The 13,013-nt window shown below is 38.2% G+C and overlaps 1 protein-coding gene across 1 annotated transcript in view; it reads right to left on the bottom strand.

The window, feature by feature from the left end:
• Nucleotides 1–13,013, bottom strand: part of KIAA1328 (KIAA1328 ortholog) — a 171,254-nt gene that overhangs the window by 155,675 nt on the left and 2,566 nt on the right. Inside the window, exons 2-4 of the mRNA XM_088155962.1 lie at nt 11,013–11,042; nt 9,203–9,342; nt 5,499–5,593 (exon numbers count right to left, since the gene is read on the bottom strand). Coding sequence (XP_088012088.1) covers nt 5,499–5,593; nt 9,203–9,342; nt 11,013–11,042 — 265 coding nt within the window. The remainder of the gene's footprint in view (nt 1–5,498; nt 5,594–9,202; nt 9,343–11,012; nt 11,043–13,013) is intronic.

The raw sequence follows: 13,013 nt of genomic DNA, 5'->3' as shown, positions 1-13,013 counted from the left end.
TCAAAAGTAATTTCACCTTCTGTTCACCCACTTGGGTCAGAAAAGAGCAGTGAAAGAATGAAGGCACAACTACAAAGGGCTCGACTGCTCCACTGAGCAACCTGCTTGTATCCAGCTCCATTGTTCTTCCAGGATCAAACAGACAAACGACAGCTGTGAGCAAAGATGATGAATCAGTGGAATTATTCCTTCCATTTACTGTTTGCAACATTTTCTTGCATTCAATCCACATTCACCTACCTTGTGCCACAGGACATGCACCATCTCTGTTCAAGATTTGTTTTAAATTCAACAGTTCAAAGCCTATATCATTCTAGATGCATTTAAATAAACAATTTTATTTTATACGAGCCTCTTTAGAAAAACTCATAATGCCTATATATTGATAAAAAGCCCTCCTCGGACATCCACCTTAAGATTAAAATTAATTCCTAGTTCACCAGTTCCAATTATTATTGTGTGCTCCCAGGTCTACTGCTGATACTAGTATTTCTGTCTGATTTAAAGAAGGAATTGATCAAGGAGTTTGCTGATGACATTGACTCATTCTACTGAGTAAGCAGGACTTATGCTCTCCAGGTGGAATTTTTGAAGCACTGCACAAGTAAACAGCACTTCAAGTTTTATTTGTTTAATGAAAAACTGACATGCATAAGAAAAAGTAATGATAATACTCACATCAACATTACACTAGGGACGGAACTCAGCTCTTTCTGACTGAAGGCAGAGTTGAAAAAGCAAATTAAAAACAGCATCTTCTATTTTTCAAGATTTTTAAAAATGAGCTTTTACCAAGAGAAATCTGAAATGCAGTAAGAACATTGCGGCTAAGGTAGTTAAGACAGAAGATAAACTAAACAAAAACAGAGATACAGATACTGGGAACTTCATTGATCAGTCCTACACTCCTTGGGAACACTAATCTTCTAGTAAACACCAATCTGGTATTAGTCTGAAAACTGGATAGCAAAGATGAAAAGAGTTTAGTGACCATGCTTGAAAACAACAAGTTTTAAATTCCAGGCAAAGAATGGCATCTGGAACAGGGAAGACTACCATGGAGGAGGGGGCCCAGAGGGGGAGGAAACAAAGAAACAGAATTTTTGTCCAAGGATCAAGGCTCACAAATCTGGTACATTTTATTCAAGCATCATATGCAGTTTGTACACATTAGAAAAAAATAATAAAAAACCCACTATGGCCCCAAAACCTAATTGAAATTGCTAAACGATGGATAAATTTTATGATATGCAACCTGCAAAATACAAAACTAGATTTCACAGCATGAATTTATAGCTACAAATGACTTTTTACCCACAGAAAGTAAGTGTGATTGGTGATACAATAATCCTGGGCATGCTTTACCTATCAACACAAAGTAATTTCCAGACAAGCTTAGGGATATCTCATTTGCAGTCTCACTGCCTGACCAATTAAGAAAACTGCAGCACAAAATTGCTCCTAAAGTAACACACAAAAAATAAGAAAAGATCTTGATGTTAAAGCCAGATAACAATTTGGTTAAATATGAACTAGTGTAACCCAGGAGAGAAGGCAACACAAGAAGCCAAACACACAAGATTTGTAATACAAACCACAGGTAAGTTTTCCTTCAAAGATCTCAAGGACTGGAAGAAAAACAGCAGATATACACTATAATAGCCTTATTGAAACCTCTGCAATGGTTTCCAGGTCTGTAACCAAATTAACGTTCTGTTTTGGCACCCATTTCCACCTTTTGCTAGAAAATTTCAGTTTCAGCTTCATGTCAAAGACAGTAGAAAAGACTAGAATGCCAAACTGCTAGCACTTTACAAAGGGTTTAAGAATACAAGGTCTTGGGAAAAGAGAAGCATTTTCTCAGTAAGGGATAAAGGGGTGTCTGAAGGCTGTTTTAGTAGCTGCCAGTTACAAGTCATTCTGGGCATGCCAGTGATCTTAGCCAGAACAACACTAACATAATAGCAAAAGCCATCTTGTATCTCATTTGGAAAGGGAAATCACTCCCTCCAATGGGTGCATAAGGGCATTATGATACCTTTCTACCTAAATTGCTTTTGAAGATTTGTTTGCAAAGACAACAAGAAGTGAGCTTTTTCCAAGTTTATCTTATTCAAAGAAAATGAAGAATGCAAAATAGTTAGATACCAATATTCGCCACTAAAAATAAAAATTAAACTTTCATGAACCATTCTACATCACTTAGTAAATGCCTCTGCTCACTCAAAAGGCAACTTCATATGTAAGCTGTACAGGTACCTGTGATCAGGGGAGAAGTATTTATGATGTACCTGCCATACTAGGAGCCTCAAAGTCACAGAACTGTGGCTGTAGATCAGTTAGGAGCAAAGTGAATCCTTGCAAGCAACACACACATCCACTATCTCTGCTAAGGAGTTATGATCCTCTCTATTCAGCCAAACGCCAAGAACAGAGACAGCTCTCAAAATCTGCATATCACTCAAAGTATTTCACTCTAGAATACTTCATAATCATTCTCAGCATGGTGTCTAGCAGTCCTTAATGTCCAACAGGCAGTGGCTACATCCCAGTGGCCCTGTGCTGCTGCTCCTCAGAAGAGGCTAATGTGTCCTGACACTGGCAGCGAGTACGAGCAGAAGAATCTTTCTGTGTCTTCACCATGTCACTGCTCATTTCATTACATAACTTGACGACTGCTTCAGGAGTAGCCTGCAGGAATAAAAGCTCAGAGAGAGTCTTCTTTGCCTCTTTTGAAAGGATTTTGCTTATAGGGAGAGATAAAATTTGCTCTTACTCTGCCACTTTTACCACTACACCACCAGGAGGACCTTACTGAAAACACAAAGGTGCCACACTGGTTATCTTAGAAAATAATGGCTGAACACACTCAAGAATACCCCACTTACTCACAAAGCACTTTGGCATTCACGGGCATGACTCATTCTTCTCAGAAATTCCTGTACAAAAGCAATTTCAAAAGAATCTGCTGATACAATAAATTTAAAAGCTCAAATTTGCAATATTTTTGAGTATTTTAAACTTTGGCTCCAGTCTACCATTCTCATTTCATCTTAAAAGGAAACATTCAAAGAAGGGCAAGATAATGGTTAGATTTACAGGTGGCAGCACAGATCAAAAACTACTACTATTTAGCTAGAAAGAATACAGCTGAGTTTTTTCTTTAGACCCTGTCTCAAAATCCAATTCCATAAAATTCCAGACAGCTAAGGTGGTAACAGCCACAGAATCCCCAGCAGCAGATCTTTACAGCCCAGAAGCTCTTTCTTTCAGGGAAAATTATATTAATGTAGCCAGCATCAGAATTTACTCATACCAAGACAAAGTCTGACACTTCAGCAAACTAACAAATGCACTGTCACACACACCCTCAATGTTCAAAAGTGCAGTGGCAGTGAGAGTTGGAGGAAGACAAGTAAAAAATTGGAAGAGGAAGAAAAGTACAGGAGAGGTCTCTCCTTCAGCAGTCATAGAAGTTGGGGGAAGACTACTACCCTGAACTGCTCAAGCAAGACCTGGCTGAAATTCAAGCCTCAGGAGTCAATCATAATTTGCAACTGGTTTCCACACAAACAGAATTTTACCACTTTACAAGAGCCTTCATGCATCTGCTTACTGACCAGTGTATTTCTGTTCACCATCCTGCAACAAACATGCACGAATTAGCCTCAACTACCATTCATAAATTGTAGCAAAATAAGGAACAGTGAGGTAATGCCCAAGTGATACCTTTATTATTCCAAGTACTTACTGCAGGACAGTGTTCCTGTAAAACTTTCAACATTCTGCTGTTCCTTTTTCTTCTCCAAAGTAGCTAAGAATGTTCTACTGCTTGTAAAAACTCTCTATCATTGCACAACTAAAGATGAAAATTATGGAGAGTTTTAAAAAAGTGACGAGGTGAGCGGAATTAAAGTTCAACTTCCCTATTACTCTGCAAAGGACTTTTAATTACATCCAATAAAAATATGATTAGGTTTAAAAATAAAAGAGAACTAAGTATAAAATAATAGTGTTCCACTAATTTTACTTTTCAAAATTAATGTTGCTGCACCTTCTATTTTTCTTCAAAGAAATGTCAGGCAGAAATATCAAACTGTCCTCAGGGAAAAATCACAGCATCTGAGATTTAAGAAGAATCCCATGCTCGAATGAATTACTGTACTACTATTCACTAGGGAGCAGTGTATTATGAGGAACAATGTAATGAAAGGCTTTTTTTAATATTAGAATATACCTCTATATATCAACAGTGGCAACAGTGTCCGAATAGCTCCAACATCTGACAATTTGTAACCAGGCTTCCCACCAATCTACTCTTTATGACAGTCTTAACTATACATTTTCTAACACAAGGCATGATAAAATAGAGTTGCAAGCATGAAGAACTTCAGAAATTACTAAAATACTGTATGGCAAGAAATTCTGTATTAGTACAAATTATTAGCAGGTAAAATGGTCCACTGGATAAGGATAATCAGAGAGAAAATATTCTTAGCTGCACCAGAGAGTTATTGCATGACCTTGAACAAGTTACTTAATTTCTCTAATTTTCCAAATTTTCGTATATAAAATGAAAAAGGACAGTAATACTTGCCAATTATTGCACAGACATAAGGGATCTATGTCAAAAAGTATTTAATTATTACCAAAGAACCTACATTTTATCCTGGAAAAACTTTAAAAATTCTAAGTATGTACAATAACTTTTAGCTCAAAGGACATGGGATCATCTCACAAGAGCTTCCCCACTGACATGGCAAAGCCTGCCAAAGGCCCATGTGCTCCTCCTCATTTTTACACCCACTTTGTAACAAACAGATTTACAGAGATTCTTAGGTGTTAGGGACAAAGAGTAGGACAAAAATCTCACTTTAATTCAACCTCTTTTTTACCTCCTTTATCTTTGAGAATGTAACTGGAATGAAACTTAGAAAATGCTTTTGCTAAAGCTGAGAAAACTTGCACTATTTCTACTTCTCCTTTCAAAGGAATAGGTAAAATCTTTGGAACTTAAGGGAAGCAAGAAGAAGTTTGACACTGTAAGTAAAAATTACACAGCCAAATCATTATCATCATGTTTCAGCTGCAAGATCAGCAATGCACCTTTAACGTGGCCTTCCATATAGAAGCTTACCACTGCCAAATATTAAGCATTACAAAGTTTCTTAGCAGCAAAGTCTGTCATTTACAGAAGCAGAAAGTGTTTACTTATAGCACTTGATAAACACAACAAAAAAAATCCTAGCCCTGTCATTAGGATATTACAGATGAAGTACTGCTGGTCATGAAATTTTGGCCCCTGTTTCAAATATATATATATTTAGGGGCTCAGGAAGCAAGGAAAAACCAACCAGGCTGCTTCATACCTTTTCCAGCAAGAAAAATTACCTTGCGCAAATATTCAGGTTTTTAATACAGTTCTACATTGCTTGATGTTAATTAGAGAAATGACTCTCTTTAAACTTAATGCATTTTCAGGTGATGCTTCTTCTTACCTGGCAAGTTCTTTAATTAAGTTCGCAATGCGTCTCTTGTCCTCAGGACACAAATCCTTTAAAGAAGCACTCTTCATTCCTCCTTCATTAGTGCCCTGAAAATTTAAAGTTACATTTTGAATGTACTGTTTAAAAGAAAACAAATATTTCACAAGCTATTAAAAGCTTTTCAAGACCTAATAATTAGAAGCTGAAAGTAGATCAATTCCAACTGGAAATAAAATTCGTATTTTTTAAAACGTAAGTACATTTCAATGAAACAAATTAGCAAATTGTGAAGAATTATTTTAAGAGATTTGTAATTCAAAAGCAAGCTGCTAGCTTCAATACTAAAACATGCTTGGTAAAGTTTTAAGACATGCACTATTCCTTGATTCATACTAGATAAGAGGAGTAGGTCCTCATGACTTGGAAATCTAGTGCAGCAATATCCAAATCCAACCTCGAACTTTATCATATTAGGATCATAACACAGGGAGTAAGAAAAAAAAAAAAATGCTGCCTTAGCATTTGTGACCAAAGCATACAAAACACCAAAATATCGCTAGCAGAAGAGTAAGTCCCTTACATCATTTTTCTAATACAGAGAAAAGCGCACACACACCTTCACCTGTGGCTACTGTTTTGGTTTTGATGTCTTATTTGCTAGTTTCGTACAAAACACTTGCCAAAGGAAGGCTGCAGCACTTCCAGGCACTCCCGGGGCCGCAGAGGGAACCGCTGCACTTGCCACGTGTGCTCACCAGAGGGCGCTCTGCTGCCCGGCATTCCCGACTCCGGCTGCTCCGCGCAGGAAACGGCTCCAAACTGGTTTTATTCACCAAAAATTCCTGTGTATGCGGTTCTGCAGTGCTAGTGGCAAGCACGAAATACGAACCCGAAGGTAGACGCAGCCATAAGAGCCATGCTGCTCTGTCCAGGATTTTAGCAAGTGTCAGTATGTCCACTCAATCTTTACAAACCCCCCCAAGTGCATGCAGTGCTTTGTATCAGATAAAGAATGCCACCAGATGCCCTGAGTGCACAAAAGAATACAAAGCCACCATTGGGCTTCTCCCATCACCAGTAACAGCAGCTGATGTACACACGCCAGAGAGGGAGTGACCCCTTTCCTTCTTAGCTAATTGCCTCTTAAACAGCATCTTGAAAACAATTAAAGAATAAAGACCACTACAAAGAGAGGTGATGTTTTCACACAGATTCATGTTATACCTGCCTGACCCTTCATTTTAATTTCAGTGGACTCTTCTCAGGGGTGAGGGGGACAGGAATTTCACAAGGCAAATTTCAGCACTTCTCAAGGGGCATTTGGTTTTCTTCCCAAACATATGAAGAGAGAATGTCTAACTTGGCTGAACTCAACCAGACATATGGAATTGAAGGAATTTCACTTCCCATGCTAAAATTATTTTTTTTTGCAAACAATGGAAATTCTTTAAGAAAAATGAAAAGTTACAGCTCTCAAAAAAGAGTAGCTTGATCACATTAGTGAAAGAGATTTTAACAGAAGATCTCTAAAACTACTACCCATACCAATGTACATATTGTCAGACAAAATTCTGTGGGATGAAGAGGAAAATCAGTTTTTTTCTATCACCTACAGGTATGCAGAGATGACACACAAGAAATTCTCAGAGGCAGACTTAACACACATCAAAATGAAGTTGTGGAATGATGCACAGCAACAGCTCAACCACCAAAAGAAGACCACAAAGGAGATAGAGGCCAAGACTGTGTTGTCTCCTTTCCCCAGATTTTTGTCCATTCTACACAGTTCAGGATGGAAGAGTTTTGGAACTCAGTACTGGGAAGATATTCTCTACACCTCGGAAGGTGACAACTGCATGACAAAATCATGCAGAATCACAGAAAGGAACACAGCAGCTCACCTACTTCAGCCTAGAGCATTTCACTCAGAAGTATGTCCTGGCCAGACTGGATGAGACCCTGGAGCACCCAGCACTAGTGCAATGTGTCCCTGCCCATGGCAGGGGGGTTGGACTGGATTATCTTTAGGGCCCCATTTAGCCCAAACCATTCTATGACTCTATGCCATGGTAAAGCCATCAGCTCTCCCTGGACATGCACACAACACTTTGCAGAAAGCAAGTTGTGTTGTTGATGAAAATTCTATGCAAAAGAAGTTCTTCTTCAATAACAAGTAAAAACATTTGTTCTGTTTGTTTCAAGTATTCAAAGCTTATCTTCAGAGTACAAAGTTTCCATTAGAATTTGGCAAGGTAAGCAAAAAACAGAAGGTTTAAAAAGACAAAAATGAAACATAGCGTTGAACACATCTTGTTGTCAATAAAACAAAAGCACAAGTCACCAATTAAGATTTTACATACCAGGCATTATATTTAAAAAGAGTACACCAAAACCCATTTATACAATGGCTTTCAAAAGAAAAGGAGTAAAAACTCTCTAAACAACAAGTAACGCAATCAATGCACCATTCAACAAAACAGATTTTAATGTGACATATGAAGGCATCTGTGAGGCAGCAGGCTCGTAGATACTTCTACATAAAGACTCTGCATAATGGGGGCTATTTGTGGAATTTATCTGCATGCCACTTAACAGCATCATTTGCAAAGTAGAGGTACATACCAGCCTCTAAAAGCAAGCACTGATAAACAGAGCAAGGGAAATACACAAGTCCAGAGAAAGCTCTAAAAATTATTACTAGTTTAATAACTAGTCATGTGTCATCTGAAGGATTCGAAGGGCAATGACACTGTGAAAGCAATAAGAACTGAGTAACCTGTGTTCACATCAGAGTTTTGAACCTACATGTGCAGCATACAGCAGTCACTCAGCACACAGAAGGCAGAGAAGGACACCTGAGATGAAGAACAAAATTTAACTACATGATAATAAAAGCAATGCAGAAGCAGTCAAAGGTTTTAGATCCTGCCTGCAAGTGGGAGGATGCCAAGCCCCAGTGATTTACAGGCTGGCCCAGGATGACTGCGAGGCAAGTACTCAACAGCACTCAAATGACTTACACAGTCATTGTACTACACAAACCACGTTAGAAAAATGGCATCTCTCAACAGATTTCTGAACATCACAGCATCTATCACAATATAGAATAATCTTCCAAAGGAAACCCTGCTGCTTTGGAATTTCTAATGCAAGGAACTGTAGGAAAAACATCACCTAGTCTCACAGGAGGAGACCACAAAATTCAAAGCAGCTGACACCAACTGACAAAGCTCAAATGCATTTTGAACTTTTACTGTCAAAAACAAAAAGTAATTTTACCCTTCTAACATGAGCAGGCACAGCAGAAAGGTCTCTAAAATGAGTTTTCACTTGTGTTATTTCTAAATTAGATGACTAGGGCAATGAAAATGAATACACTGAAGAAAACTTCTTGCACATTTAGCTAGTAAAAGTATAGGTTAAGCACTACCCAGGGCTACATGTACTGTCTCTGTACAAATACACACAAAGAAATAGAAATAATCTGTTTTACACAGCCCCATTTACACACCACTTACATAAATTAGCACATTCAGCCTTTGCTCTCTTTATGTGATACATTCTGCTAGAAACCCACCATGTAAAGCAGACAAAAGTGTAAGAAACTGTAAAAATAACTACTCTAAAACTGTTGAAAAGTTTTCAATCTAAGAATTTTCAGCCGTTTTTTATACTATATGCACTCTTAAGAGCAAGAAAAATTTGCTTTTACTGACCTGCTGCCCTTTCACACCTCCTGTACCTTTATCAGGATCCATGGAAACACAAGCAACAGCTACAGGCACCTTCAGTTCAGTTTGACCAGTTTGATATTTTGGCAAACACCTTGGTCTTAAATTTCCTTTTATAGACACTCCTGCAAATGAAAGACAAGCAGAACATGGAGATTATAAAGTGAAAAGGGGCCCTGTTCTTGCCTTGTATAACCAGGCTTCCACAAAGGCAACCTTGCCTTAGTAGCCCTTTTTTTTAAAAAAGAATGAGCACCTCAGAAATATGCCTGCAGTTCCCCCCAGCCTCTCATTCCATACAACATTTCATTAAGATGAATGCAACAGCAGAAAAAGAGGTGCATGGCACTGAAGCACACCCAGCCACAATGAACATTTCATAAATTCTGAAATGCACATTATTTCTTCACACTGGAGTTCAGTGCAAATAAACTGTGTTTGATTAAGATGCAAAAGCATAAAACTGAGCTTCTGCTTTGATACCCAAAGACAGTAAGGAACCAACCAGCAGTAAAGCCGTTAAAAGTACCACTCACATAATAAAATACCACTTTTTCTGTTACACAGCCAACTTGCTGATGCTCAGGCTGTTTGTTCCTTTCAGGACCAGGCATAAGAGTAAGGCAACACTGCAGTGCACACTCCACAGATCATTTGTCAAACACTTCTTGCCATAATTAGAATTAGATCACCATTACAAATGGTAAGAACATGAAAGCTCTGAAAATCCTGATGCTGCAATTACGAAGTGCCAACACTGACACAAATACTAAAACCACCGAGGGCCAGATTAAAGCCCATAGCTACTTGGTACTGCCTCAAGGTTTGATTTTTGACTGTTCAGAAGTGAAAAAAGTTTTGAACAAAAAATATTAGCTTCATACTAGCAGATTGATTATATTTATTTGGGTAATTAATTTCAGAAGTGTACCAGCAATTCAAGTGAAAGAACTAAATCATAAACTCTAATATCTCCATGCCCGTAGACAAGGGAAAACAATGGTCCTGAAATTCTCTTCCACAGAAGTGGCAGAAAACTTCCCAGAGTGAATCAATTTCCATCATTTATAGGACCACTGCTTTCTTTCCAGAAAAGAAAAACAGAGAATAATAATCCAACATCACCTGGCATGTATTTCCTTGTTCAACAGAGATATTTGGCCGGTAGTTTTGAGGGGTAAACCCAAATCTAAAGAGTATAATTCCTCAAAACTTATAACTGCTGGATGACACACACACAGTTTCAATCTAGAGTTAACCATCCCCAGATACATTTCCAGGACTTTGTGTCACTTCAAGAGCTATGTTTGAAAACAATTAAGAGAATTCTGAAGGGGAACTAAGAACATTCATCTTTTCCCCAGCGATGAACAAAGTATGCACTCAGTAAATCAAGGTCAAAAGAACTAATAAAAAAAAATAATTGCTTTATCTGTACACAATGAATCTTCATTTCAATTGATATCTTCAAAATTTACAAAAGACCTAACACCTCTAATGCTTCAAAATTCCTTGGAGACCACATTAAAAATTCAGCCTGCCTTATAAATTGGATAAAGCCATGCTGTACCTGCAACAGAAACAACTCCCCTGGAACTATTCATCTTATACAGTATGCTTATCTAAGCAGCAGAGCATAAATCCTCTGCTATAATCATATATGTCCCATTACAACTCACAGTGTCTCTCTACCTTAAACACACTTATGTACACAAGCCACATACATGAAAAGACATTGCAAATTCTATCATCCACTGGAAAGAAACCTTTGCTGACGTCTATTAGAAAGTCATACCTGATACCAATGGATCTTCTTCATCAGAAGCTGCATGTGGCTTTGTTAAAGGAAATAAAAGGAGTGCAAGCTTGGCTCTTTAAGCAGGACTGTAAAAAGAAGTATTTGGTCTCTTAATTTTACACAGCTGTTTATAAGAAAACAATCAACATTTTGGGAGCAAGAAAAGAAAGGAAAACTTGGTTAAGACAAAAAAAACCATCACCACAGAGATTGCTAAAACGAAAGGCCTTACACCTTCTTCACTGTGCATTAACTTTCAGCCTGTAAAGATCATATGAGAGGTCACCTTTGCAAAAGATCCCAGAGACCAGCCCCAGTTACAAGAGCAATTACTAAGATAACAAACTAATAATATTTATTTAAATCAAGCTGTTTATCATTATATAGGGAACATTTTGATGTGTAGGGAAAGGAAATTCTGAAACAGCGTTTATTGATACTGAAATTAATTTTGAGCAATACATTCTAAGAAACACAAATGAGGATAAATGCAAAAGGTTTCAAACTGGTCATTCTCATCTGATCATCACATGGTGAGTAATACATAAAAGCCTGAGGACTGATTTTCTTTAAGAAGTTTCAAGAACTTTCAAATATCCCAGACATTTAACTATTAAGTAACTTGACCATAGAAAACACTTTAAAATCAGAAACAACAGGGCATCATATTATTTGTGCTGTTAGCAGTCACTGTGACTGTTAGCAGCCACTGAACTTGAATCCCTACCTCCTAAAAGCCACTAAAAATATGACTTAATATAATTCAGGGAAGAGTGTAAATCATACTGTCTTCCTTAAAGGAGCAGTTTCATTTAGCTAAATGTAAAGATTGTTATTCCCACATAAATAACATGCTTGTGACTGAATCCCAGCCAGCAACTCAGTACCACACAGCCACTCCCTGTCCACCACCCTGCCCCAAGTGGGGAGCAAAATCAGAAACAGTAAACCTCAGGGGTAGAGATAAGAAAAGCTTGATAACTGAAAGAAAACAAAATACAATAGGGTAATAATACTAATTGCAACAAAATGGGAAGAGGGAGAGAGAATTAAAATCCGAAAGAAAGCAGCGATGCACAGTGTAGCTGCACACCAAGCAATGCCCAACCCTTTCCCCAGCAGGAACTGGCAGTTCCCAGCCAACACTCCCCAGTTTATGTACTGAACATGATGTTCTCTTATGGAATCTCCCTTTGGCCACTTCGGGTCAGCTCTCCCGGACAGGATCCCTCCCAGCTTCTTCGGCATCTGCTCGCTGGCAGAGCATGGGTCACTCAAGTCCATGTTTTTGGGTAAACACTCTTGAGCAACATCCAAAACACCAGTGTCTTATCAGCATTATCCTCATGGTAAATACAAAACACAGCATACCAAGTACAAGGAAAAAATAACTCTATTCTAGCTGAGACCAGGGCAATACTAAGGTGGAAAACAAAAGCAGTGTGCACAAAATTCTCCTCCACTATCTTTTGTTTATACCCCTTTACTTTCCTCAATCTTCTATGGTTGACCAATTAAGTCAATTATCTAATTTCTGTACTGTTAATAGATAAATGCATTTAAAGTTTTGCAGCTGTATTCGTACAATAAAGTAAAATTGTGAAAATATTTCAATGACCTTATACAAACTCTTGCCTTAACTAAAATTTGATTCTGATAGTACCATCTCAAAAACTTAATTTAGTAAATTACCACACAGTGGAGAAAATTAGGAAAAGTCTAGGAGTTTCCCCCTGTGGATAGCATCTTCAGTCAACACCCACTGTCCATCACAAAACTGGTACTTGTCACACTGGAAGGGCCTGATCGCAGGCTCACTTACGAGCCTTGACACACTTTATCACTTGTAAACAATTAGCACTCACCAGCCTCACACCAGTTTAAACACACATTCAGTGAGTCCTGCTGTCAAAGCCAGCTCTCTCTACAAACACTGAGAGCATTTCTGTTCTCACTGGTGAGCTGCAGCCTGCCACCTCCAGCTGCCAGAACACACTG

Source organism: Sturnus vulgaris, chromosome Z (assembly GCF_052056855.1).
Source record: "Sturnus vulgaris isolate bStuVul1 chromosome Z, bStuVul1.hap1, whole genome shotgun sequence".
Classification (NCBI taxonomy): domain Eukaryota; kingdom Metazoa; phylum Chordata; class Aves; order Passeriformes; family Sturnidae; genus Sturnus; species Sturnus vulgaris.
Note: the sequence above shows the minus strand (reverse complement) of the source record. Positions and strands in the feature narration are given on the sequence as shown.